The sequence below is a fragment of the Geotrypetes seraphini genome, chromosome 3 (assembly GCF_902459505.1).
Source record: "Geotrypetes seraphini chromosome 3, aGeoSer1.1, whole genome shotgun sequence".
Lineage (NCBI taxonomy): Eukaryota > Metazoa > Chordata > Amphibia > Gymnophiona > Dermophiidae > Geotrypetes > Geotrypetes seraphini.
Genome location: NC_047086.1, coordinates 90,610,436 through 90,634,584, shown reverse-complemented (window position 1 = coordinate 90,634,584; position 24,149 = coordinate 90,610,436). Strand labels below are relative to the sequence as shown.

The window sequence follows — 24,149 nt, the reverse complement described above, 5'->3', positions numbered from 1 at the left end:
AGGGCTTGGGCTCCCTCTTGCTCCGATCGTGGATGCGGGTGCGGGTGGGAGCGCGTGCGAGCGGTCGTTCGGGGTGGGGGTGCGAGTGGTCCTGCCGGGGGGGGGGATGTATCGGACGTCGGGGAGTCGGCCGGGCAAGAGGGCTTGGGCTCCCTCTTGCTCCGATCGTGGATGCGGGTGCGGGTGGGAGCGCGTGCGAGTGGTCGTTCGGGGTGGGGGTGCGAGTGGTCCTGCTGGGGGGGTGAATCGGGCGGGGTGGGAACTATGTTTTAAAACTTTTGTATACCGCGCTCACGCATATAACGCGCGAGGGGTATGCGCGGTAGGTAAAAACGCGTATAACGCGCGCGTTATATGCGTGAAAATACGGTAATCCTCATTCGCACAGACAATCAGGCCGCCATGTATTATATCAACAAGCAAGGAGGCACGGGCTCGGCCCTCCTTTGCCAGGAAGCTCTACGAGTCTGGGACTGGGCGGTGCGCCACAACACCCTACTCAGAGCAGTATACATCCAGGGGGAGAACAACGTCTTAGCAGACAAACTAAGCCGTCTGCTACAACCGCACGAATGGACTCTCCATTCCAGCCCCCTTCACCAAATTTTCACGCAATGGGGGACGCCCCAGATAGACCTCTTTGCGGCTCCCCACAACGCCAAACTGCCTCAGTTTTGCTCCAGGATCTACACCCCTCATCGCCTCGAGGCAGATGCTTTTCTACTGAACTGGGGGAAACTATTCCTATATGCGTTCCCACCATTCCCGCTGATCCAGAAGACTCTGGTCAAGCTGAAACTCGAACGGGCCACCATGATTCTAATAGCTCCTCGGTGGCCCAGACAACCTTGGTTCTCCCTCCTACTTCAACTCAGCAGCAGGGAACCAGTACCACTTCCAGTGTTTCCTTCACTGCTTACTCAACATCAAGGATCACTACTTCATCCCAACCTGCAGGCTCTCCACCTGACAGCTTGGTTCCTCTCAACGTAACCCCTCACCAATTCTCACAAGAAGTGAGGGAGGTCTTGGAAGCTTCCAGGAAGCCCGCCACTCGACAATGCTACTCCCAAAAATGGACCAGATTCTCCTCATGGTGTGTTTCTAAGTCAACGGAACCTCAGCGAGCTTCCTTATCCTCCGTGCTGGACTATCTCCTACACCTATCTCAATCTGGGCTCAAGTCCACATCCATACGAGTCCACCTGAGCGCTATTGCGGCGTTCCACCAGCCCCTACAAGGGAAACCCCTCTCGGCCCATCCGGTGGTCGCCAGATTTATGAAAGGACTCTTCCATGTTAACCCTCCTCTCAAACCACCCCCAGTAGTTTGGGACCTCAATGTAGTCCTTTCCCACCTCATGAAGCCCCCGTTTGAACCACTCAACAGGGCCCCTCTGAAGTATCTCACCTGGAAAGTGCTTTTCCTTGTAGCCCTTACGTCCGCTCGCAGAGTCAGCGAACTCCAGGCGTTGATGGCGGACCCACCATTCACAGTATTCCACCATGACAAGGTGGTCCTCCGCACTCACCCGAAATTCCTGCCTAAGGTGGTCTCCGAATTTCATCTCAACCAATCCATTGTACTTCCAGTATTCTTCCCTAAGCCTCATTCTCACCACGGAGAATCGGCCCTTCACACTCTAGACTGCAAACGTGCCTTGGCTTTCTACCTGGATCGCACCAAGCCACACAGAACCACTCCTCAACTTTTTGTCTCCTTCGACCCTAACAAGTTGGGAAGACCCGTATCAAAGCGCACCATCTCCAATTGGATGGCGGCTTGTATCTCTTCCTGCTATGCCCAGGCTGGATTATCACTTCCTTGTAAGGTCACAGCCCATAAGGTCAGAGCAATGGCAGCCTCAGTAGCATTCCTCAGATCAACACCAATCGAGGAAATTTGCAAGGCTGCCACCTGGTCCTCGGTTCACACATTCACCTCACATTATTGTCTGGATACCCTCTCCAGACGGGATGGACAGTTTGGCCAAACAGTATTGAAAAATTTATTCTCTTAAGTCGCCAACTCCCCCTCCATCCCACTGAGGTTAGCTTGGAGGTCACCCACTAGTGAGAATACCTGCCTGCTTGTCCTGGGATAAAGCAATGTTACTTACCGTAACAGTTGTTATCCAGGGACAGCAGGCAGCTATTCTCACGTCCCACCCACCTCCCCTGGGTTGGCTTCTCAGGCTAGCTACCTGAACTGAGGAGACACGCCCGGATCTCCGGGTAGGAAGGCACCGGCGCATGCGCGGTGCGGGCATCTAGAAACTTTAAGTTTCTACAAGCAACACGTGCTTGTGAGACGTCCGTACCGGGGCTCTGTCTGATGACATCACCCACTAGTGAGAATAGCTGCCTGCTGTCCCTGGATAACAACTGTTACGGTAAGTAACATTGCTTTCTTTGCTCTAAAATGCTACTATCGCATCTACAACGAGCTCAAAATGCAGCGGTAAGCCTCACTATCATTATGGAAATCGGAGCACCGACAGCCCTACTGTATGAAACTGCATTACCAATACCTGCCAATACCTGCAAGGATCAAATTTAAATTGGGCATCACTGCCTTTAAGATCCTAAAAGGGAATGCCCCCAACTACCTAACAAAGTTGGTCGTCCTACTCCAGGGTGCCTCCAACAGATATTCCATCAGAAATCTTTTCCAATTAAAATTCCCAGCATGCAACAATATAAAAGTCTACCATGCAAATTACCCTATCCGTCCATTATCAATTAGCAAAATGCTGGAACCAACTATCATTTACACTACAATCTTGTGACCACTACCTCAGGTTCAGAAAACTTCTAAAAGCATTTCTGTACCAAGACAGGGAGCCAATGCTTAAGTAACTGAAACAATACTTGTAAAAGCACATTCCTAAACTGTCTAATGGAACTTCTCAGACAAAAAAAAAAGAATCAACAATGACCTACTTGTATTTGTAACTATATAGCTGAAACTATGACCTAACTGTATTAACAGTTAAACTGATATGCCCGTACTAGCAACCCTATTGAATATCCGTGTCAATCTCAACCTCTTTTAAGGTAAGCCAACCTTGAACTGAATAGGTAAAGGTGGAACAGAAAACCTGATTAACATAACATAGTAAGGATGTTACACCTTCTCCAAGTTAGTTTGTTGTCTTCCTCTTTGGTTCTCCACCTTCCTGGATAGATGAGCATTGCATGTCACAGCTTGTCATCATCCTTTGAAAACTAGACAAGTATAATGTGCATGCTGAAAGTACTCGGTGTGCTTTTTATGTGCCTTTTTACCTGGTAGGCTTGGAGATGGTAGAATATTGTGTATTCATTTGAAAATGTGAAGGGTGTGTACCATTTTATTCCCACAACCTAAACATTCCTAAATGAATCCTGTATATGATTTGTAAGTAGGCAGAGAAGGGCATTTTCAGTAACACAAAGCTATTTTGCCTAACAGCTTTGAGAATTCTTCACATATCACCATGGTATCCCTTCTTTTCTCCAGAGTATTGATTTTTTTTATACATATTTTTATTGCACTACTGGACATATGCATCACTGTGCAACAGTTTGAGTATTAAGGCACAATATACCGTATTTTTCGCTCCATAAGACGCACTTTTTTCCCCCAAAAAAGTGGGCAGAAATAAGGATGCATCTTATGAAGCGAACACACACACAAAAAAAACAAACCCCCGGTACCTTTAAATGTTGGAAGTCAGTGGATGGCTGCCTGTTGCTTATCAGGGCCCGCGGCTCACAAGATGCGCTAATGCCTGGGCCCGGACACTTCCCTAATTGGGTCGGTCGCTGGTGCTTCGCAGGGCTACTGATTACCTGCACGTCGGGGCCAGCGGTGCACAAGCGCGCTGCTGCATGGGCGGGCGCCACTTCTGAATGGGTGCCTCAGTAGAAATGAGCAGCCATTCAGATTGGGGGGGGGCTGGGACAGAATTTAAAGGTGCTGGGAGCATGTAAAAATGTTGATTGATTGGGGGGGCTGGTATGGAATTTAAAGGCGTCGAGTATATATTAGTATACAATTAGGTTCAGAATGGTTTTTTTTCTTGTTTTCCTTCTCTAAATCTGGGATGCGTCTTGTGGAGTGAAAAATACGGTACATCCCTGCTTCAGAAAGCTTACAGTTTAAGCTGAAACCTGAGGCACCTTGATATGGTGAGTGACTGAAGGTCAAAAACAAAGCAATTCTATAAATTGTCAATAGTTACGAATTGATTTACATATTTAACTCATTTAAATAATACAAACACATCTAATAGTTATCTGCCAAATATTCATTAGTTGATCAGTTTAGTTGATTCTCAGTGACTTTCAGAAGCATAAAGTTTCAGAGAAACACTTCAGTAATCCTAAAGGATCATCAACCTCATAAAGTCAGAAGTGAAGATATTTAAATGGTTGAATTCAGTTCATTCAGTATAAAGAAGAAATAAGTACTTATCTTAAAGAAGTGAACATGGGAGTCTCCTAAATAAGCAATCAAATATTGTTAGTAACTTGCCAATTAAGCATTTAGAACCAGTAATTATAGAGAGTTCTTTTTAAATAATGCTGACAAAAAATGCTAAGGTATAGTCACCTACCGACTTCCTTGGACTTTTACTATTAGCACTGTGGTTTTAAAAAATGGCCACGACATGCTTTTTTTTTTTTTTTTTAGTCAAAAACTTAGGGCTCCTTTATGAAGATGCGCTAGCGGTTTTAGTGCACGCACCGGATTAGTGTGCGCTAGCCAAAAATCTACCTGCTCAAAAGAAGGCGGTAACGGCTAGCACGTGCGGCAATTTAGCGCGCGCTATTCCACATGTTAAGGCCCTAGCGTGGCTTTCTAAAAGATGACCCTTAATGTCACATGAAGATAGGCAACCAATCCTGAAGCTAGTGTAATCCATTTTATTTCCCTATTTAACCCATTTGGGGCAGTGGAATTCAATTTTTTTAAAATCCAGCGTATTTTAAAATTGAGAAATTGCTCATAATGGCCACCTTCTCACCCAACTTTAACATGATCAATTATTCTCCAGCAAATATTAAAATAATGGCAGGATATATGGACTTATGTGTAAACATGTATGCAAAAAATCCACCTAAGCATGCTTTTGTAAATATGCATATGTCTTACATAACGCATATTTTATAGGCGAGTATGCACCTAGGCAGAGTCTGAGAGGAAAATAAGCAGGATTCACACATGCTATCTGAATTTTATATATTAAAATGCATATCTTCAGAATTTAGGTGCACACACTTACACCAACTCTATGGCTGGGGTGAGTGCTGGCGCCTAACTTAAGGTATGTTTTTTTGCTGTTACATTAGTATTCTGTAAAGGGAAAGAGGCTTTTACATTCTTTTATAGAATAGAATGATCTCAGTCACCCAGTTGGAGAATTACCCTGTCAGGAGTGATAGTAGCAAAAATAGGATTTGAATCTTGGCTTCTCCATTGTTCCAACCACTAGGCCACTTTCTCTCTTACATTCTTACGAATCGGGTCCTTTTATGATGTGGACATTGCACGGATATCATATAGGCAAAATTGAAGAAGAGAGATATATGCAGGAAGATACAGTGTTAGGAATTCTACATGAATATCCAGAAATTGTTGGTTTTATCATTTTATTGCATGGTTGCTCCTTTTGACAATGTCTAGAGAAATACCAGGAGATTGTAGAACAAATGAGCGTTTGAGGGTGGTAAGTTGTTTTGTTCTGTTTTTTTTCTAAAATCTCACATAGAAACATAGGCCACATTGTCTTTATCTGCCTTCATTTTTCTATCCAGTGTGCCCATCTATACCATCTACTATCCTTTTCCTTACAGATCCTATATAGTTGTCCCAAGTGTCCTTGAATTCAGATAGTCTTTGTCTTCACCAATAGGCTGTTCCATGAATTTACCACCCTTTCTGTGAAGAAATAGATTCTCAGGTTACTTCTTAGTCCATACCCTTTCACTTTAATCCTATGCCCCCCTCATTCTAAAGTTTCTTTTTCATTGAAAGAGACTCGCCTTCTGTTTATTTATGCCACAAAGGTACTTGAACATCTGCCATATCTCCCCTCTTACGCTTTTCTTCCAAAATATATATATTAAGATATTTGGCTGTTCCTATACACTTTATGACAGACTGACCATTTTAGTAGCTGCCCTCTGGACCTGCGCCATCTTGTTTATATCTTTTTGAAGGTTACTCTCAGACTATAGCCCTTATTCTTATAGCTTCCTTCACTGTTTAGGATTAGCAGAACTTTCTGTTGAATGTCCCTGTTTTCTGATTTTATGTACGGGCATGTGTAATTATATCCTGGTAGTTTGCATTGTCTGAAATTTCCTTGATGTTAGAGGTGGTAGCAAATAGGTTGGAGATGAATTAGAGAGTTAGAGATCATAGAGATTTCTTCCAAATAAAATTTGTATGCTAAGAACATATATGTCTCTAGCAGAATGGTTTAATGCTAACTTGCGGTATAAATGTTTTTCCTGTAGTAAATGCAGATTAATCTATTATTGTAAACCAAATTGATTAAAATCTGAAAGGGCTGAAGCCAATATAGTATTGCCTAAAGGTTTCTAATCATAAATTATTCAGAGAAGAATGACTGAAATTTGTACACAAAATTGTGTTTCTTTAAACCTCTTGTGCCTCTACCACAGTCATTCAAGTTAAATATAAGAGTAAAAAAAAAGTTTCCACTATGCTTTAAGTTGGTAGCCTCTGTCCCTTGCCAAGTTTCCTTCAGTTGTCTTGTGGGAGGGATAGTTTTACGAGTGACCTTGTTCCATGAGGTGTCACTGGGTGTAACTGCAGACATCAGAACCAAAGATCATTTTACCAAGAGGACAAAGCAATGTTATTCAGCTGATGTGCAAAAAAAAATAAATTTAAAAACCCAAACCTGAGCTGAAATAAATGTTAGAATCTTGATCTTGTGAGATAAAGCAGGTCAAAACATGTCTGACTTTAAAAACACATTTCTTAGCTCCTTTTAGGAGGATGTCCTGTAGAAAAGTCTTGGAAAGCAGACACCCTTTGCTTTATGAATTCTGTGACAGATACTGGCCAAGTAGTTATCTTCATCACTTTGGGTATTTGAGGGGTTTTTGTAATTTCTATAAAGATTTTGATTGAATAACTAACTTTCCAGTCAATTATTGGGGGATCAAAAAAAAATCCCTCACCAGTTCCATGGCTGGTAATCCAAGAATGCAACAGCTAATTTCTGCCATCTCAAGGTGTTTTTTGTTTGTAGTTTTCTTCTTTAGAACATGTGCAAATAATCTCCAAGATATAAATCGGGCACAGAAAACAGATTTATTTAGAGTTAGGGGAGCTCTGGAGCAAGAGATCACAGTGTTAGACTCTTTGAAATTGGACAGTAGATTCTGCTTTGATCTCCCACTGGAGCAAATAGGATTGGTGCTTCCATTAAATGAACTAGGCGGTGGTCTCCTAGACTAGAACACTGAGATTTTGAGGGGAGTGGCAAATATCGGGTAGTTATTTTAAGATCTTTCTCGTCCAGTTCCCATCCTCCAGCAAGCCCTACCCCAGCAGCTTAGCCTTCATAACCAGCAAGAAGGAGGGCACTCAGCACACTTTCTTCTTCAGGGGAGGGTTAGTCTTGTGGTATGATCCATTAGATCCTATAACTTTTGCAGCTTGTGCCAAAAAAACTAGCTTACACAGCAGAAGAAGCTAGCACACTATTAAGTGCCTTTTGTTCTGCCAGTACCAGCCTTAGGAGCCGAGTAACTGGGGGAGGTGCTGGGTTAAAGCCTCCAGTTTGCCTAGGATACCCGAATATCCTTGCACTTGCCCTTAAGGAAGTGGAGAGGAAGTGGAAGTGGAGGAGGTGGTCTAATGGTTAGAGCTGCTGCCTCAGTACCCTGAGGTTGCAGGTTCAATCCTAGCCTGCTCCTTGTGACTCTGGGCAAGTGACTTAATATTCCATTGTCTCAGGTAGCTAAGTCAAATTGTGAGCCTGCCAGGGCAGATAGAGAAAATACTTGAGTACCTGATTACTATTCAATGAATTGTAAACTTCTTCATGAAAAGGCAGTGAATAAATCTAAAATAAATAAATAAGGTCATCAAATTCAGGAAAGCCTGAGATAATGCAGAGAATTCCTAGTTCTGAAGCAGAAAGTGGAAAGCCAGGTCATCTAGTGTATTAGGGATAAAATTGGGTGGGTTAAATGAACCTTAGAGTCCTTATCTGCCATTGTAGTCTGTGTTCTTATTTGTTTAAAAATGCCTTATTTGAAGACATTTGTTTAAATATAGATTCATGTAAGATGCATAACATGTGGACATAGGCGACTTTAGAAATTTGGTAGATCACTTTGTCAGTCTATCGCAATCTGTGTGCCGCCTGAGATTCCAGGTGTGCTGCGAGACACTGGGGAGGAGAGACGCCGGCTGACTGCCTACATGATGTGCCTCTCGTGGCTAGTCACATCCTGTAGACAATCAGCTGGCACCAGCTCCTTTCCGCGCCTCTTCCCTTCCAGCACCCCCCACTGGCAGCTCGGGGCCCTGTCTAGAGGGCCTTCGTGTATGCGCGGATTTAGACGTGATGTCATGCATGTGAGTGACGTCATCACGTTGACGTCCACGCACTTCCAGATGCCCTTGAGCCACGGCCACAACGTTTATTGTGCCAGTGGCTTTGCAAAATTTATGAAACACTGTTTTAAGTAATTTTGATAGCAGAAGGTAGGCCCATTTCCATAGTGTAGACCTGTGGTTCTCAACCTTTCTTCTGTTGTGACATACCTAACAGTGTTCATGTGTGATACACTTATTACTGTACTTCATAGGCTGAACATTTTTTTAAAATTCTTTATATGTCATTCATTTATTGCTGAAAATGATGCAGAGGAAATATAGGCACAGACTGGTAGAGAACAGTAGACTGCAGTATTTTCAGCTGAAGCTGGTTGGAGCAATGATCTTTGTGGGTAATGGCGAAGCAGAAATAGGGACTAGTTATATAGATTTCATGAACCCAGTCTGCAGGCACACAGGATTTTTAATGAAAGCAAGGACTTGACTGTCAAATTTTTGGTGACACTGTGGTTGAGATCCACTAGTGTAGAATAAGATACTGAGTCCTGCTACACAAGGCATCCATGCATAGAGGTGGTGGTGTGCCCCGGAGAGAGCTTCTCTGGCTGCTCCTGAAGACTATTGAGCATTACTAATGGGTTACCACAGGGGGAGACTCTCTTAGCCACCCCTAACTGGGAAAAAGACCAGCTGAGGGAAGAAAAGATTAATTAAAAAAATAGGTAATTGACATATATAGCAAGGAAAGGTGTATTGATGACTGGATACATGAACCATTGTTCTATTCACTATCACATCAAATTGAGGATGTAATTTAAGTTTAAAGACAGTTTAATCTTTTCACAGTGAATTCCTTGCCACTCCATGATAAGTCTGTTAATAATTCAAAGCCTCTTAACCTGATCCTGGGATAGTAGTCTGAAATGCCAACTTGATAATAGAATCACATAGTTTGGCTTATGAAACACTTTTGTAATGTTATAATCGAATTGCTTAATAGAATGACCACTGTTGTAGAAAGGATTCAGCAATGCTGACACAACACAAACATGATGACTTAGTAGCCCAGTGATAACGAGTTGTTTTGTTATTCTAAATTCAGCCCCATTCTGAGCTCTCTTGGGAGAACTGTATAGAACAGTGGTTCCCAACTGTGAGCTGCAGCTCCCTGGGAAGCAAGTGACTGATGTACAAGGGCGCTACTTATTATTCTTATATTAGACATCTTTTACAACCTTAAGAAATTAAAAAGAATATAGAAATAAAAATACTACAACTGAATCTTCAGGTTATTTGTTAGTTACTGTTTTGATTTTTATGGCCGGTATAACAGTTTGTTTTACATTACATTACATTACATTAGGGATTTCTATTCCGCCATTACCTTGCGGTTCAAGGCGGCTTACAAAAGATTTATAAATGGGGGTTACAATGGGAGAACAATTGGTTTAATAGAGTAGTAAAGAGTAGATCTTTTGACATTTCTGTTTTCTGTTATTGTGTGAATGTAATCACCGTGTAGGAGACTATGTGTATGACTAGTGCTCATGCCTGGTGGCTAGTGACCCCTATTTGAATGTAAGTAATCTGTGGATTGTTGGAGCAAACTCAACTGTTGTATTCGTATTTATCAAACTTTACTAGTAAAATAATAACTTAAGTATTTTACTCATATACTATCGTTGAGTAAGCTTCTTATTGTATAAGTGTCAAGTTCTGATCAACATAATTTTAAAAATTTGTTTCAGAACCCTAAAAATGGACACACTTTTTAATTGAATTTTAATAAGCATACAACAGCACAAAATGAAAAGTATCCACCACAAACGAATAGAAGGTGTGCCAAAAGAGAAAATATTGTAAATATAATATGACGATGGTTATTTAGACTTTGGCTTCACATCAACAAATGTTAACAGAGAAGAAAGACCGCAATATGCAGTATGTTTGACAATTTTGGCACTAGACTATATGCTTCCAAGTAAACTGAAACATCATTTAGAAACTAATCATTCACACTCAATTAATAAAACTTGCGACGACTTTACCAGAAAATTTAAAGAATTAAAAGGACAGCAAGGTACATTTTCTTGGCATTTGTCAATACCAAACAATGCTCTGCTAGCTTCATACAAGATTGCATATAGAGTTGCTAAGTGTAAAAATCCCTATACCATTGTGGAACAGCTGCTGCTATAGATATGGTGACATTATTATTGGTGAATCTGTGGGGAAAGTACTTTCAAATATACCTTTATCTAATAATACTATCAGTCGGAGAATTCAACATATGTCAGATGACCTCAATGACCAATTGATTGAAAAATTAAAAGAAAGGGAATTTGGCTTGCAGTTGGATGTGACCATGGATGATAAGGATGCACATTTGATTTGTTATGTATGTTTTGTAGATAGAAATGCCATTGTGGAAGAACTTATTTTTTGTTAAAAAATAAAATAACTGCAAGTGCAAAGGCTCAGGACTTGTTTGAGATCCTAAATATATTTATGACTGAAAATAATTGAGTGGATTCAGGATCCCTTTAGAGCCAAACCTCCAACTAACTTCTGAAGAAGAAAATCTCATTGAGCTGTCTTGCGCCAATACACTCAAGACACTATTTAGCAGCATTTTGATGTTCAGTAAGAGATAAATATCTGCTGTTAAGCAGTAGAGCACAGAGAATCTTAATTCCGTTTCCGATAGCCTATTTATGCAAGGTTGGATTTTCAGTGCTCACTGTGATTAAAAACTAATACTAAGCGAAAATCAATGTTTAACAAAAATTAGATTGTCCATATCAAATATGGTTCCAAGGTTTGAGAAGATTTGTAATGAACAGCAAAGCTCATCCATCTCACTAGTTCTTCAATATTTTTTGTGATTTTTATTTTTTTAATTTATTGAATTTTTGCAAGTATATCAAGATTATTATGTTAATCTTTGATAAGTTGTTTAATTTTTTAAATTAATAATTGTCTCAAGATAACATCTATCAGGTATGTATTAGATCAGTGTTTTTCAACCTTTTTACACCTATGGACCGGCAGAAATAAAATAATTATTCTGTGGACTGAGCTAAGTTGTGGGCCAGACCCCGCCCATCTCTACCCCAGACCCCGCCCCCATAATAATACTAATTGCACCTTGCACATCCTGTGCCTCATCTGGAAGCCTTCCCTCTGACGTTGCAAAGTCAGAGAGAAGGCTTCCGGTTCAGGCGCAGGATGCCCGTAGGAGCCACTGTCCTTGGCTTTGTGCACTGAATCAGTTAGGAAGAGGGAGCTGGCTTGAAGATAACGCCGCATCGATCGCACCGTGGACCTGCGATTGAAGAACACTGTTTTGGGCCTGATGCACATGCTGTCCCTGTGGACTGGCAGGAAATTTCTGTGGACCGGCACTGGTCCATGGACCGGTGGTTGAAGAACACTGTATTAGATTACACAACTATCGTTTGACCTAGGGAGCTGTGGAAAAATTTTGAAACATTAAGTGAGCCATGAACAGAAAAAGTGTGGGAACCTCTGGTATAGAAACTGAATGAATGAAAAATCATATTTTATGTAGGTTCTTGACTGTACCCCTTTGCAGATAAAATGAACTAGCCTCTTCTAGAACAGCATGTAGGTCACCAAACATCTGGCTGAAGGAAGGAAACATTATTTGAAAAGATTCCCTTCTCAAAACAAAAAGCTTTTCCATGTATGCCAAGCCCAGAAAAAAATGTGTTTCTTTCATCTTTAATGTTTGATGGTAATCTTTTCTTAAGAAAGCATTTCATGAAGGAAAGGACTATAACAAATCAGTTCACAGTGGTTCACAGTTTTTGGTCAATATCCCCCTCAGATAGTAAAGCAATGAAAGGAAATAGAACACAAGGGAATTTGAAAAACAGATATGAGTAATTTAGTGATCTAGCTTGAAAATCCTTTTGTTTTCAAAAAACTTTTCTTGATGCTCTATTTTTAGGTTTAGAGCACAGGTATAGGTTAATATAATCCTGCTTGCATTTTTCCTTTTCCTTTTGGCTGCATGCTAACTTCTTTCCCACAGCCCATCTGTCCTACTTATGTTTCCTTTTTCTGTATTTTCTTTTATCAGTTTGTTCACTGTTTTGATGAGTTTCACAAAAGGTGGAGTAGCTATGTCTGAATTCAAGAGGGCCTGGGACAGGCACGTGGGATCTCTCGGAGAGAGAAAGAGATAATGGTTACTGTGGATGGGCAGACTAGATGGCCCATTTGGCCTTTATCTTCCTTCATGTTTCATGTTTCTTCTGTAATGTATTATTGTATGTGCTTAAATTATTTTGGGAAACACACTCTAGATTTTCTAATTCATTTAGCTTTGGAAAAATGCTGATATCTCCATTAGCTATTGTTTAAAAGATTACTGGAGCAGAGTAGCAGCCTTGAAACTGTACAATGTATAATGTTTTAATCCACATCCCTACAGGCTTTGGGTCCTGCTCCAAGATGGTGCTCATTTTTAGACAACTTGACAGAAGAACTGGAGGAGAATCCGGAAAGCACAGTTTATGATGATTATAAGTTTGTAACAAAAAAGGACCTTGAAAACTTAGGTAAATATTTTGTTGCTCTTCAAGACTCTTCTGTAGGATGCTTAGTTATGTGCTTTTTTTTTTTTTCCTGAGCATTAGCACAACTTAGAATCAGTATTGTGGATATAGATTCTGAAACTTGAAAATGGCAGCAGATAAAAATCATGCAGCCTATCCGCTCTGACCATCCATACTAACTACTAAGCTCTACAGTGGTGGTTTCGGTTTGTTTGTTTTTTGTTCAATTTATTACATTTTTTGAGGAGTACAAAAAGTGAAAACAATGAAATATTCTCAATTAGGAACATCATAAGGAATATAACAATATGAAGTGAATTAAATTTTAACCAGGTCGTATGCATGAGTTAAGTTGACATTCATGCAGTATGTGAAAGTGGTTCAAAGTTATTAGTGTATCATGGTCCTTTCCACAGCCAGCAACTTGGAATTTTAAGTTTTTATCTGCAGTGGTCAGCAGTGGTGGCAGCAGGCAGCAATTCATGTCAACCTCCAAGTCTATTCTATGATGTAATTTTCTGCTTCTGCATAGGCGGGAAACATCAAAGAGAGGGTTTGGATTGGTGTGAGCAGGCTGTTGAAATAGCTGCCATGGCTTACCACTGCAAAAAAAAAAATAAAAAAAAAGGTGAGGCACATATACCAGCCCTGTAGAGATGTACTGACTGCAAATACTGAGGGTGCACACAATGTCAGTGTCTGTCCCCTAAAGGCAAGATCGACTGGTGAGCCTTATTTAACTACACTTCTCCCACCGAATCCGCGGTTTCAGTATCCGGATTTGGTTATTTATAATTTTTTTGGGGGAAAGAAACGCTACATCCCAGACCTCTACAGACCTTACCTAATGGTCTAGCGGGCTTTTGGGGCAAAAGCGATCTTCCATGGCTGCGGGAAGTTTCTGTCGTAGTCTCAAGAGACTGCGGGAACTCATGGCAGCCATTTTGTATGAGTGATCTGCACGGGCAGGAGCGTAGGAAGATCGCTTCTGCCCTGAAAGCCCGCTAGACCACCAGGTAAGGTCTGGGATGCCAGGGAAAGTGGGGAGTGGGTGAGAGCCGTCCCAAATATTATTCGCGAATTTTCAATATTTGCGGTCCAGCTTTGCCCCTAACCCCTGCAAATACTGAGGGAAAAGTGTAGTTTATTTCTAAGAATTTTGAGGTTTACATAGCTAGGAATTCCTCATAATTTTCTGATTTCTACTGAAAGATTACTCTGTCTTTTTGTTGAGTCTGAGCAGATCTGTACATTTCTAACATTTTTCTACTTAGTATTAGTCACTGAGGAAATAGCCCAGAAAAGAACTCTACAACGAAAACTACAAGCTAAATACAGGAGTTGTGAGGAAGAGATGTCCACAGCCAAAGTCAGGATCAACCAAAACAGTCTTTATTGGTAGCTGAGAGTGTAGATGCGACACTGACAGTGTTTTGGCAAAAATAGCCTTTCTCAAAGAGTCCGATATTAGATGATCTGTGGATTGAAGACTGGCAAATAATCTGTATAAGAAAGATACTGGAACACACTGCTCATTAGAAAACCGCTAAGAACTATGGTGCATGCTTATAGGTCTTTAGTATTAGACCAGAGGAAGCTTTATAATAACTGCACACAAGACTTGTTGCCTTTGTAATCTATCCCTGAAAACAGGCATGATCCTGGAGGATTGGAAGATAGCTAATGTTACTCCCATCTTTAAAAAAGGATCGAGAGGTGACCCGGGGAACTACAGACCGGTAAGTTTGACTTCGGTTCGGGGAAGATGGCGGAAGCGCTGATAAAAGACAGAATCGACGAGCATCTAGGAATAAACTGATGAAAACAAGCCAACATGACTTCTGCAAGGGAAGATTGTGCCTAACGGACTTATTGCACTTCTTTGAAGGAATTAACAAACGGATGGACAAAGGGGACCCCATAGACATCGTATACTTAGATTTCCAAAAAGCCTTTGACAAGGTACCCATGAACGCCTACTACGGAAACTGAAGAACCATGGGGTGGAAGGAGATGTACATAGATGGATCAAAAATTGTTTGGCGGGTAGAAAGCAAAGGGTAGGAGTGAAGGGTCACTCCTCGGACTGGAGGAGGGTCACAAGTGGTGTTTCGCAGGGGTCGGTACTCGGACTGCTGCTGTTCAATGTATTTATAAATGATCTAGAAACAGGGACGAAGTGCGAAGTAATAAAATTTGCAGACGACACCAAACTATTTAGTGGAGTTGGGACTAAAGAGGACTGTGAAGATTTACAAAGGGACCTGAACAAAATAGAAGAGTGGACGATGAGATGGCAGATGAAGTTTAATGTAGAGAAATGTAAAGTCTTGCTTGTAGGAAACAGAAACCCGAAGTACAGCTATACAATGGGAGGGCTGGTAATGGGTGAAAGTACCCAAGAAAAGGACTTGGGGGTAATAGTGGACAACACAATGAAGCCGTCGGCACAGTGCGCAGCGGCCTCTAAGACGAATAGAATGCTGGGTACTATCAAGAAAGGTATTAACAACCAGAACAAAAGAAGTTATCCTGCCGTTGTATCGGGCGATGGTGCGCCTGCATCTGAAGTACTGCGTCCAATATTGGTCACCGTACCTTAAGAAGGATATGGCGATACTCGAGAGGGTTCAGAAAAGAGCGACACGATTGATAAAAGGTATGGAAAACCTTTCATATGCTGAAAGATTAGAGAAACTGGGGCTCTTTTCCCTGGAGAAGTGGAGACTTAGAGGGGACATGATAGAGACTTACATGATCATGAAGGGCATGGAGAAAGTGGAGAGGGACAGATTCTTCAAGTATTCGAAAACTACAAGAACGAGAGGGCATTCGGAAAAATTAAGAGGGGACAGATTCAGAACCAATGCTAGGAAGCTCTTCTTCACCCAAAGGGTGGTGGACGCCTGGAATGTGCTTCCAGAGTGTGTGATAGGACAGAGTACGGTATTGGGGTCTAAGAAGGGATTGGATGATTTCCTGAAGAAAAAGGGGATAGAAGGGTATAAATAAAGGATTACTATACAGGTCCTGGACCTGATGGGCCGCCGCATGAACGGACTGCTGGGCGTGATGGACCTCTGGTCTGACCCAGCAGAGGCACTGTTTATGTTCTTATGTTTGTTTACCACAATTGTATGGATTATAGTTGCACCAAGCCTCCATCTTTTGAGTGGGAGAGTAGCACAGGGTGTCAAATTCAAGACTATGATGTAGTTAGGATTAGGGTTAGAAGGTCCTGTGGGGATGATATGTTTAATGGCTCCGCTTTCAAGCTTCAGGCAGTTGGGGAGATTCTACAGCATTTGGTGCAGTTGGGGCTGTGGAACCTGTGCCCCTTTGGGAAGCAGGGTTAAGGGCACCATTCCATTTAATTTGAGTTCCCAAACAAGATAGGATAGGTACCTTCAGGCCCATCTTGGATCTGAAGGGGTTGATGCCTCTCTGTGTGGGTTCACTGCTTTTGCATGGAGGTGCTGCAGTCTGTCATTGCCTCTCTCAGGTCTGGAGAGTTATTGCAGAAGCTTACTTTCATATTCTGATCAAGTGTTTCCTGAGGTTTTTGTGTTGGCAAGCGCTTCCAAGTCAGGACTCTTTTGTTCAGGTTGGCCCACCCCTCCCTGGACCTTCTGGAAGGTCATGGTGGTAGTGTAGACTGCCTTCCTGCTTAAGGCAGCATTTAAGTGCACCCATATTGGAACAACCGGTTGATTCAAGCCACTTCAGAGGATGAATTCAGAGTGTTCACCTTCAGAGTGATTCAGCTCTTGGAATGTCTGAGTTGGGTGGTGAACTGTTTAAAAAGCCATGCCCTTGCAGGAGCTGGAATGTCTGGACATCTGGCTTGGTCCCAGGCAGGGAGCAGTCTTTCTAAAATGGTCAAACTCCAGATGCAGAAGAAGGCATTTTGCGAGAAGCAGGCCCTAATAATTTGGGATTACCTTTTAGCTCCTAGATTCAATGGCTACAATTCTGGAGGTAGTTCCTTGAGTTCATGTCTTCATGAAGCCACTCTAGGGAACCTTGTTGGCTCAGTGGAGTTCCAAGTTTTGGGACCTAAAAAAGCAGCTGGCATGGTGGGATGCAAATTCTTATCTTCTAAGAGGTACTCATTGGTTCCTCCCCAAGTGTTCAGTAATTGCTGTCGATGTGAGTCTCAAAGGCTGGGACGGGATCTAAATGCAGGTGTTATGGGCCATCAATTGGCTGGAAACCAGGGCTGTTCATCTGGTGATGCAGAACTTCTATTGCTGTAAGGGAAAGCGGTGCAAGTGATGTCATAGTAACATAGTAGATGACGGCAGATAAAGACCTGAATGATCCATCCAGTCTTCCCAACCTGATTCAATTGAAATTTTTTAAATTTTTTCTTCTTAGTTATTTCTGGGCAAGAATCCAAAGCTCTACCTGGTACTGTGCTTGGGTTCCAACTGCAGAAATCTCCGTTAAAACCTACTCCATCCCATCTAAACCCTCCCAGCCATTGAAGTCCTCTCCAGCCCATCCTCCCCCAAACTGCCATATACAGACACAGACCGTGCAAGTGTGCCCAGTACTGGCCTTAGTTCAATATTTAATATTATGTCTGACAATGTAATCATGGTAGCTTGTATAAACAAGCAAAGGAGGGACATGAAAGGTGCTAGTGGCTGAGACAGTTCATTGGCTTAATAGTTGGACAGAACGTTGCTTCGCCATGCTCTCAGCATTGCAGGGGTGAACAGTTTTCAGGCCAGCTCTCTTGGTTGTAGCTTGTTGGAACCAGGGATGTGGGTTCTGAGTTCTTAGCCTTTCAGCCTTTGGACTAAGGATCCCCAAGCATTGATTTGGTAGTCACCCTGGAGAATGCAATGTTCCCATTCTTCATTTGGAGATTGGGAGTTGGCTCAGTGGAATAGATACCGTGACACAGGCATGGCCCGTGCAGGAGTTCCTGTATGTGTTCCCACCATAGCCTCTGATTAGCTAGGTTCTTTGGAGGATTGTATTTCACCCATTTTTTTGTCATTCTAGGGATTCTGAATTAGCCTTGCAGTTCTGTTTTTGGTGTCATGTAGGCAGAATATTCCTGGAGGTGCTGACAGATGTGGTCCATTATTTTTTTGTTGGGGGTTAAACCTCTTTGACCTACATTGCAATTGGTTTTACTACAATCACGCCTGAATCTGATCCTGAGATCTCTGTTGAGGCTTCCATTTGATCCCCTGGTGCATATCTCCTTTAAAGGATCTGTTTCTGGAGGCAATGTTTCTGACAGCAGTTTGCTCAGCTCACCACATTTCCAAACTGAAGGCCCTCTTGTAGAAATCCATACTTGTCAACCTCAAATGACTTGGTTACCATTTGCATGGCTCCAGCTTTCTTGCTGAAGGCGATGCATTCCTTCTGTCTGAATCGGGTGGTTTCACTGCCATTGTTTTTAAGGCCTTGAACCTAGACTCATCTAAGGTACAAAAGAAAACGGAGAGGGCAACCTGTAGTGCTCAATATCTTTATTCACAATCGAGACTTGATTGCGAATAAAGATATTGAGCACCACAGGTCACCCTCTCTGTTTTCTTTTGTTCTACCGTGATGAGGTAGAACCTCCTGCTTGAGTGTTTGTTTCTTTTTCTCATCTGTGGTGCTTCATAAGGTGCAAGTGTATAGGATGTTGATGAAATTTCAGGAGGTCACAAATGACTTCAGGAATTCTGATCATCTGTTTATGCTATTTCAAAGGCATGGTAAAGAGGAGGCAACATCCAAGTCCTTCCTAGCATGTTAAACTAAAGTTGTTGTAGAGGCAACTTATGTAGGCATAACAGAGGATAACAGCAGAGTGGCAACGTAGTCATCACTCTGGGGTTTTGTTTTTATTTTTGTGTAGGCATTATGTTTGGGTCAAGAGTGATAGTGCCTTTTGCAGAAAAGTTTTGAGGTGAGGAGTGACCTAGTGATAGAGATGCTGCTTCATTATCCTTTAGTTGTGGGATCAAATCCCAACACTGCTCCTTGTGATCACTTGGCAAGTCGCTTAATCCTCCATTGCCCTGGGTACAAAATAAGTACCGTACAGTATATATGTAAACTACTTTGAATGTATAACCACAAAAGGGTGGTATACAAGTCCCATTCCCTTTCCTTCCACTCTGAGGGATAGAGAGCTCTGGAAAATCCCACAGATATGGACTGGTCTAGCATGATGAAGAGAGCTGAAATTTAATTTTACCTCTTAATTTCCTTTCCTTGATTTCTACTAAAACAGTCCAGTATCTCTTCCTGGAAGACTGTGGTGTTGGGGATTTGTGCCAAGTCTAGTCTAGAGAGTTGCGCGGGGACAGAAATCCCACCCATCCCCACCTGTCCCCGTGAGGAATCCCACCCGTCCCCGCGAGGAATCCCCTCCGTCCCTGCCCGTCCCTATAAACTTCAGAAATAGTCATTTCATTTAATTATGCTACTGAATTAAAGGCTCTGGTAGAGACCCATTTACAAATAAGCAAAGACACTTTATTAATTTGGAAATATTAATTGGGAAGAATACATGCTTTGTAAACGGGTTTCTACCAGAGCCTCTAATGTAAATATAAAATATAAATACTCAGCTGATGATGACCCCCAAGCTGTCAGCTGAGGACTTCCTCTGCAGTTGGCCGGGGGTCCCTTTTGCCAAGTTTGGCAGGCAATAGTAGTGTCCCTGAGTCACAGATACTGCCATCTCAGTGGCTTATGGATGTTGCCAGCAACTGCTGCGCTAGGTGGAAGGGAGTTCTGGCCGTCTCTAGAGGAGGTCCTCTGCTGGCGGTGCTTGGGGATCCCCACCAGCCACAGCAAGGGTCAGCAAGTACTTCAACACTGTAGAAATAAAACCTGAAATGCATTTCCTTTTCTTTTGAACACAATACAAAGAGATCTGCTATATACATTTCCCAAAGCTAAAATATTTTAGTCAATAAATTCTGTTTCTTTAGCACTCTCCAGACCAGTAGAGGTTAACTTTACGAATGGGTATATATCTAATCATGACCAGCAGGTGGAGACTGAAAACAAAACTTTGGGACAGTATATCCTAGCCCCTCCTCTCTATTTCCCTCAGTCTTCTTTCAGTCTCCAGCAGGTGTTGATGTGATCTGTACCCATCTCCCTTGGTAGGGCTGTTGGAATTTGTTTATGGGGTTTATTGTCCCTGTTTTTGGCCGGACGGAGCTTGGGCGGACTCTGTTTGGGGGTTCGTCCGACCTCGGGGGTGTCAAACCCGGCGGGTCACGAGCGGGGTCCCTCCCCCCACTTCCTCCACCTCCCCACATTTTTTTAGAGGAGCCTCAGCAGTAAGCCTTGCCCCCTAAATCAAGCAAGGCATATTGCTTTGAGAGCCTGTGGAGTCTGTTCTGTAAAAAAAAAAAAAAAAAAAAAAAAATCCTGAGGTAGTGCTGGTCTGAAGGGTTGTTTCCCTTTAAGAAAACTGTATTTTACTGTATTTTTTCATGTAACCGGCACTTTTTTCTAGCTAGGTCGCGTATGGAGCAATTGTGCCCTTCTCCGGGGGAGTAGGACACAAATTTAGTCCAGCCGCGAGGCACTCGCGGCCGGCCTGAACTCGGCGGTTTGGGTCGGTGAGGTGGTGGAGCTCCGTCGGCAGCGGCTGCAGGCGCCCAGAGCTCCCCGCCGATGGTGCCTCGCGAGTCGGCAGGGAACGGTGGGGAAGCCCGGTCTTCTCTGTCCGCCCACGGAGGGAATCCCCGAGCCGCCGACGGTCGGGTTTTAGAGGATTCCCTCTCAGCTGATTTTTTGACAGCTGATGCCGGCTTGCCTGCTTTAGCGGCTGAGACTATTCAGGTTTCTCAGCCGCTTCAGGCTATGGAGGGAGCTTTTTTGGCGGGAAAACCGCCATCTTCTCTGTCTGGCCCCTCCATTTTGTCTTCCACCTCAGGTGACCTTCCCCCTGTTTTGACTATGCAGGGGCAAGGTTCTGCTGGGTCCCCTGCTGTGGCAGGGAGTCCCTTGGGACCCTCGGGGGGTTTTTCCCCTGAATTTTTCTTTTCTTTATGCAGAGCCTATTTTCAGGCAGCTGGGGGTCCCGGTTGCGCCCAGGGGGTTTCGGGGGGTGGGGTTTCCTCCGCGCTCCCTGCGGCTTTGCCTCTCTCGTCTGACGTGACGTCCCCTCCGCCGCCTCCCTTGTCCAAGCGTCCGCGGGTGTAGTGGGACGAGAATTTGTGGTCGGAGGAACGGGTCGGTCTGGAGGAGGACCTGGACCCTTCTGAGGAGTTCCAGGACTCTCTGGAGGGGACGGAAGCTGGCGGCGGATTGTCGGATTTCCCGTTCTCCAGTGACGAGGCGTCCGTGGTGCGCCTTTTTTCAGAAAGATGAGCTGCCTGACCTTATTCAGCAGGTTTCTTCGGTTTTGCGTTTTGAGGACGCGCCGCCGGAGACTCCGCGTGTGGGGGACCCCCTGTTACGGGGGATCCGTTCCGTTTCCCGCTCTTTTCCTATGCATCAGGATATTCGGGATATTATTCTGGAGCAGTGGAAAACGCCGGAGACGCCGTTTCGGCTGGCGCGCAGCATGGCTCGCCTGTATCCCATTCCGGAAGGGGATCGGGCTACGTTAGCTTCGCCAGTCGTGGATGCGGTGGTCTCGGCAATTTCCAAGCGGCATACCGTGCCTGTTGAGGGCGGTTCTGCCTTGCGGGACTCTGAGGAGCGCAAATTGGAGAGCATCCTTAAGCAAAATTTTCAGGTCTCTGCCTTTGGGGTCCAGGCGGCTATTTGTGGGGGACTGGTCGCTCGCGCCGTGTTTCGGTGGGCGGAGCGGGTCTTGGATCGAGAGTCTGACGACTGGTCTCTGGTGGATCAGGAGGTAGCGAAGATTGAGATGGCGGCCTCATTCCTCTCAGATGCTCTCTATGACTTGGTGCGGATCTCGGCTAAGTCTATGGCTTTTGGCGTGGCCGCAAGGCGTGTGTTGTGGCTGCGCGCTTGGGCGGCGGATGCTGCGTCCTAAACTAAGCTTACTAAATTTCCCTTTCGGGGGTCGTTTTTATTTGGAGAGGACTTGGATAAGTTGATTCAGACTCTGTCGGACTCGAAAGTTCCCCGTCTGCCGGAGGACCGTGCCCGCCCGGCGTCTCGGGGGGGTGCGGCCCGGGGGCGTTTGCGGGAATTTCGCAAGTATCGCCCTGGGCGTGGGGGCTGCTTCTTTCCAGTCTCCGGGGTTTTCCCGGGGTCGGTTCTTCCAGCGCATGCAGCCCTTTCGGGGGGCCCGTCGGGGGGCAGGGATTCCCTCCGCCAGTTCCCCCGCTTCCCGTCCTGCGCAATGACTCCTTGCCGGCGCCCCCTTTGGTTCCGGTGGGGGGCCCGGCTGCGCAAATTTTTCCCCAAATGGGCCGAGATCACGTCCGATCAGTGGGTCCTTGAGGTGGTGCGGGACGGTTACGCTCTGGAGTTCACCCGCTCTCTGCCGGACCTTTTTCTCGCTTCTCCATGTCAGACTCCATGGAAGACGCAGGCTTTTCGTCAGACCCTTTGTGGTGGCCATAAAGGAGGGGACCTTTCGGCCCATCCTGGATTTGAAAGGGATCAACAGAGCTCTCAAGATTCCGTCTTTCCGCATGGAAACGCTGCGGTCGGTCATTCTGGCGGTTCAGCCGGGGGAGTTTCTTACGTCTCTCGAGCTGACGGAGGCCTACTTGCAGGTTCCAATTCGGGCCTCTCATCAGCGCTTCCTTCGCTTTGCGATCTTGGGGCGGCACTTTCAGTTCTGTGCGCTTCCCTTTGGTCTGGCCACGGCTCCTCGGACGTTCACCAAGGTAATGGTGGTCGTCGCGGCAGCCTTGCGGTCGGTGGGCATCCTGGTTCACCCCTACCTGGACGACTGGTTGATTCGGGCAAAGTCGTTGCAGGAGAGCTCCCGGGTTACGGCTCGGGTGGTGGAGTTTCTCCGGTCGCTGGGCTGGGTGGTCAACCTTTCCAAGAGTCGGTTGGTCCCGGCTCAGCGTCTGGAGTGCCTTGGGGTTATGTTCGACACCTCCTTGGGGTAGGTCTTCCTTCCAGAGGCCCGGGTGAGCAAATTGCAATCTCAGATTCGCCTGCTTTTGGCGTCCCGGGGTCCTCGGGCGCAGGATTTCCTCCAGGTCTTGGGGTCGATGGCGGCGTCCCTGGACGTGGTGAGGTGGGCGCGGGCCCACATGCGTCCTCTTCAGTATGCTCTGCTCCGGAGGTGGTCTCCCCGGAGGCAAGATTTGGATGTTCCGGTTCCCCTGCGAGGCTTGGCGCGCTGCAGTCTGCGCTGGTGGCTCCGGACCCCTCACCTGGTTCAGGGGGTGGGTCTGGATCTCCCGCGGTGGACGGTGCTCCTTACGGATGCGAGTCTCCTCGGTTGGGGGGCTCAGTTTATGGGCCACTCATCTCGGGGCACCTGGTCCGCGGAGGAGGCCTCCTGGTCGATCAACGTGTTGGAGACCAGAGCGGTCAGGCTGGCGCTGTTAGCTTTCCACTCCCTTTTGCTGGGCAAGTCGGTCAGAGTCCTGTCGGACAATGCCACGGCGGTGGCTTATGTCAATCGTCAGGGGGGCACCAAGAGCACTCCTGTGGCGCAGGAGGCGGCTCGGCTCATGGTTTGGGCGGAGTCCCCTCTGCTGGACCTCTCGGCCTCTCATATAGCCGGAGTAGAAAATGTTCAGGCAGACTTCCTCAGTCGGCACTTTCTAGATCCAGGAGAGTGGTGTCTCGGCGCCGAGGCGTTTCAGTTGATAGTGCAGGCTTGGGGGCAGCCCCTGATGGACCTGATGGCCACGGGTGGCAATGCCAAAGTGCCCCGCTTCTTCAGTCGTCGCGGGGACGGTCTGGCCGAGGGTCTGGATGCTCTGGTCCAGCAGTGGCCAACGGAGGGGCTGTTGTATGTGTTCCCTCCTTGGCCGCTGGTGGGCAGAGTACTTCTTCGCATTGTTCACCATCCGAGTTTGGTGGTGCTGGTGGCGCCGGATTGGCCTCGCCGT

General features: G+C 45.0%; 1 protein-coding gene across 2 annotated transcripts in view; it reads left to right on the top strand.

The window, feature by feature from the left end:
• The window catches only part of NOL10 (nucleolar protein 10), a 203,103-nt gene that overhangs the window by 82,526 nt on the left and 96,428 nt on the right, over window positions 1-24,149 (top strand). For both annotated transcript variants that reach the window (XM_033939293.1, XM_033939294.1), the window contains exon 14: window positions 13,050-13,176. In XM_033939293.1, the coding sequence (XP_033795184.1) occupies window positions 13,050-13,176 (127 nt within the window). The remainder of the gene's footprint in view (window positions 1-13,049; window positions 13,177-24,149) is intronic.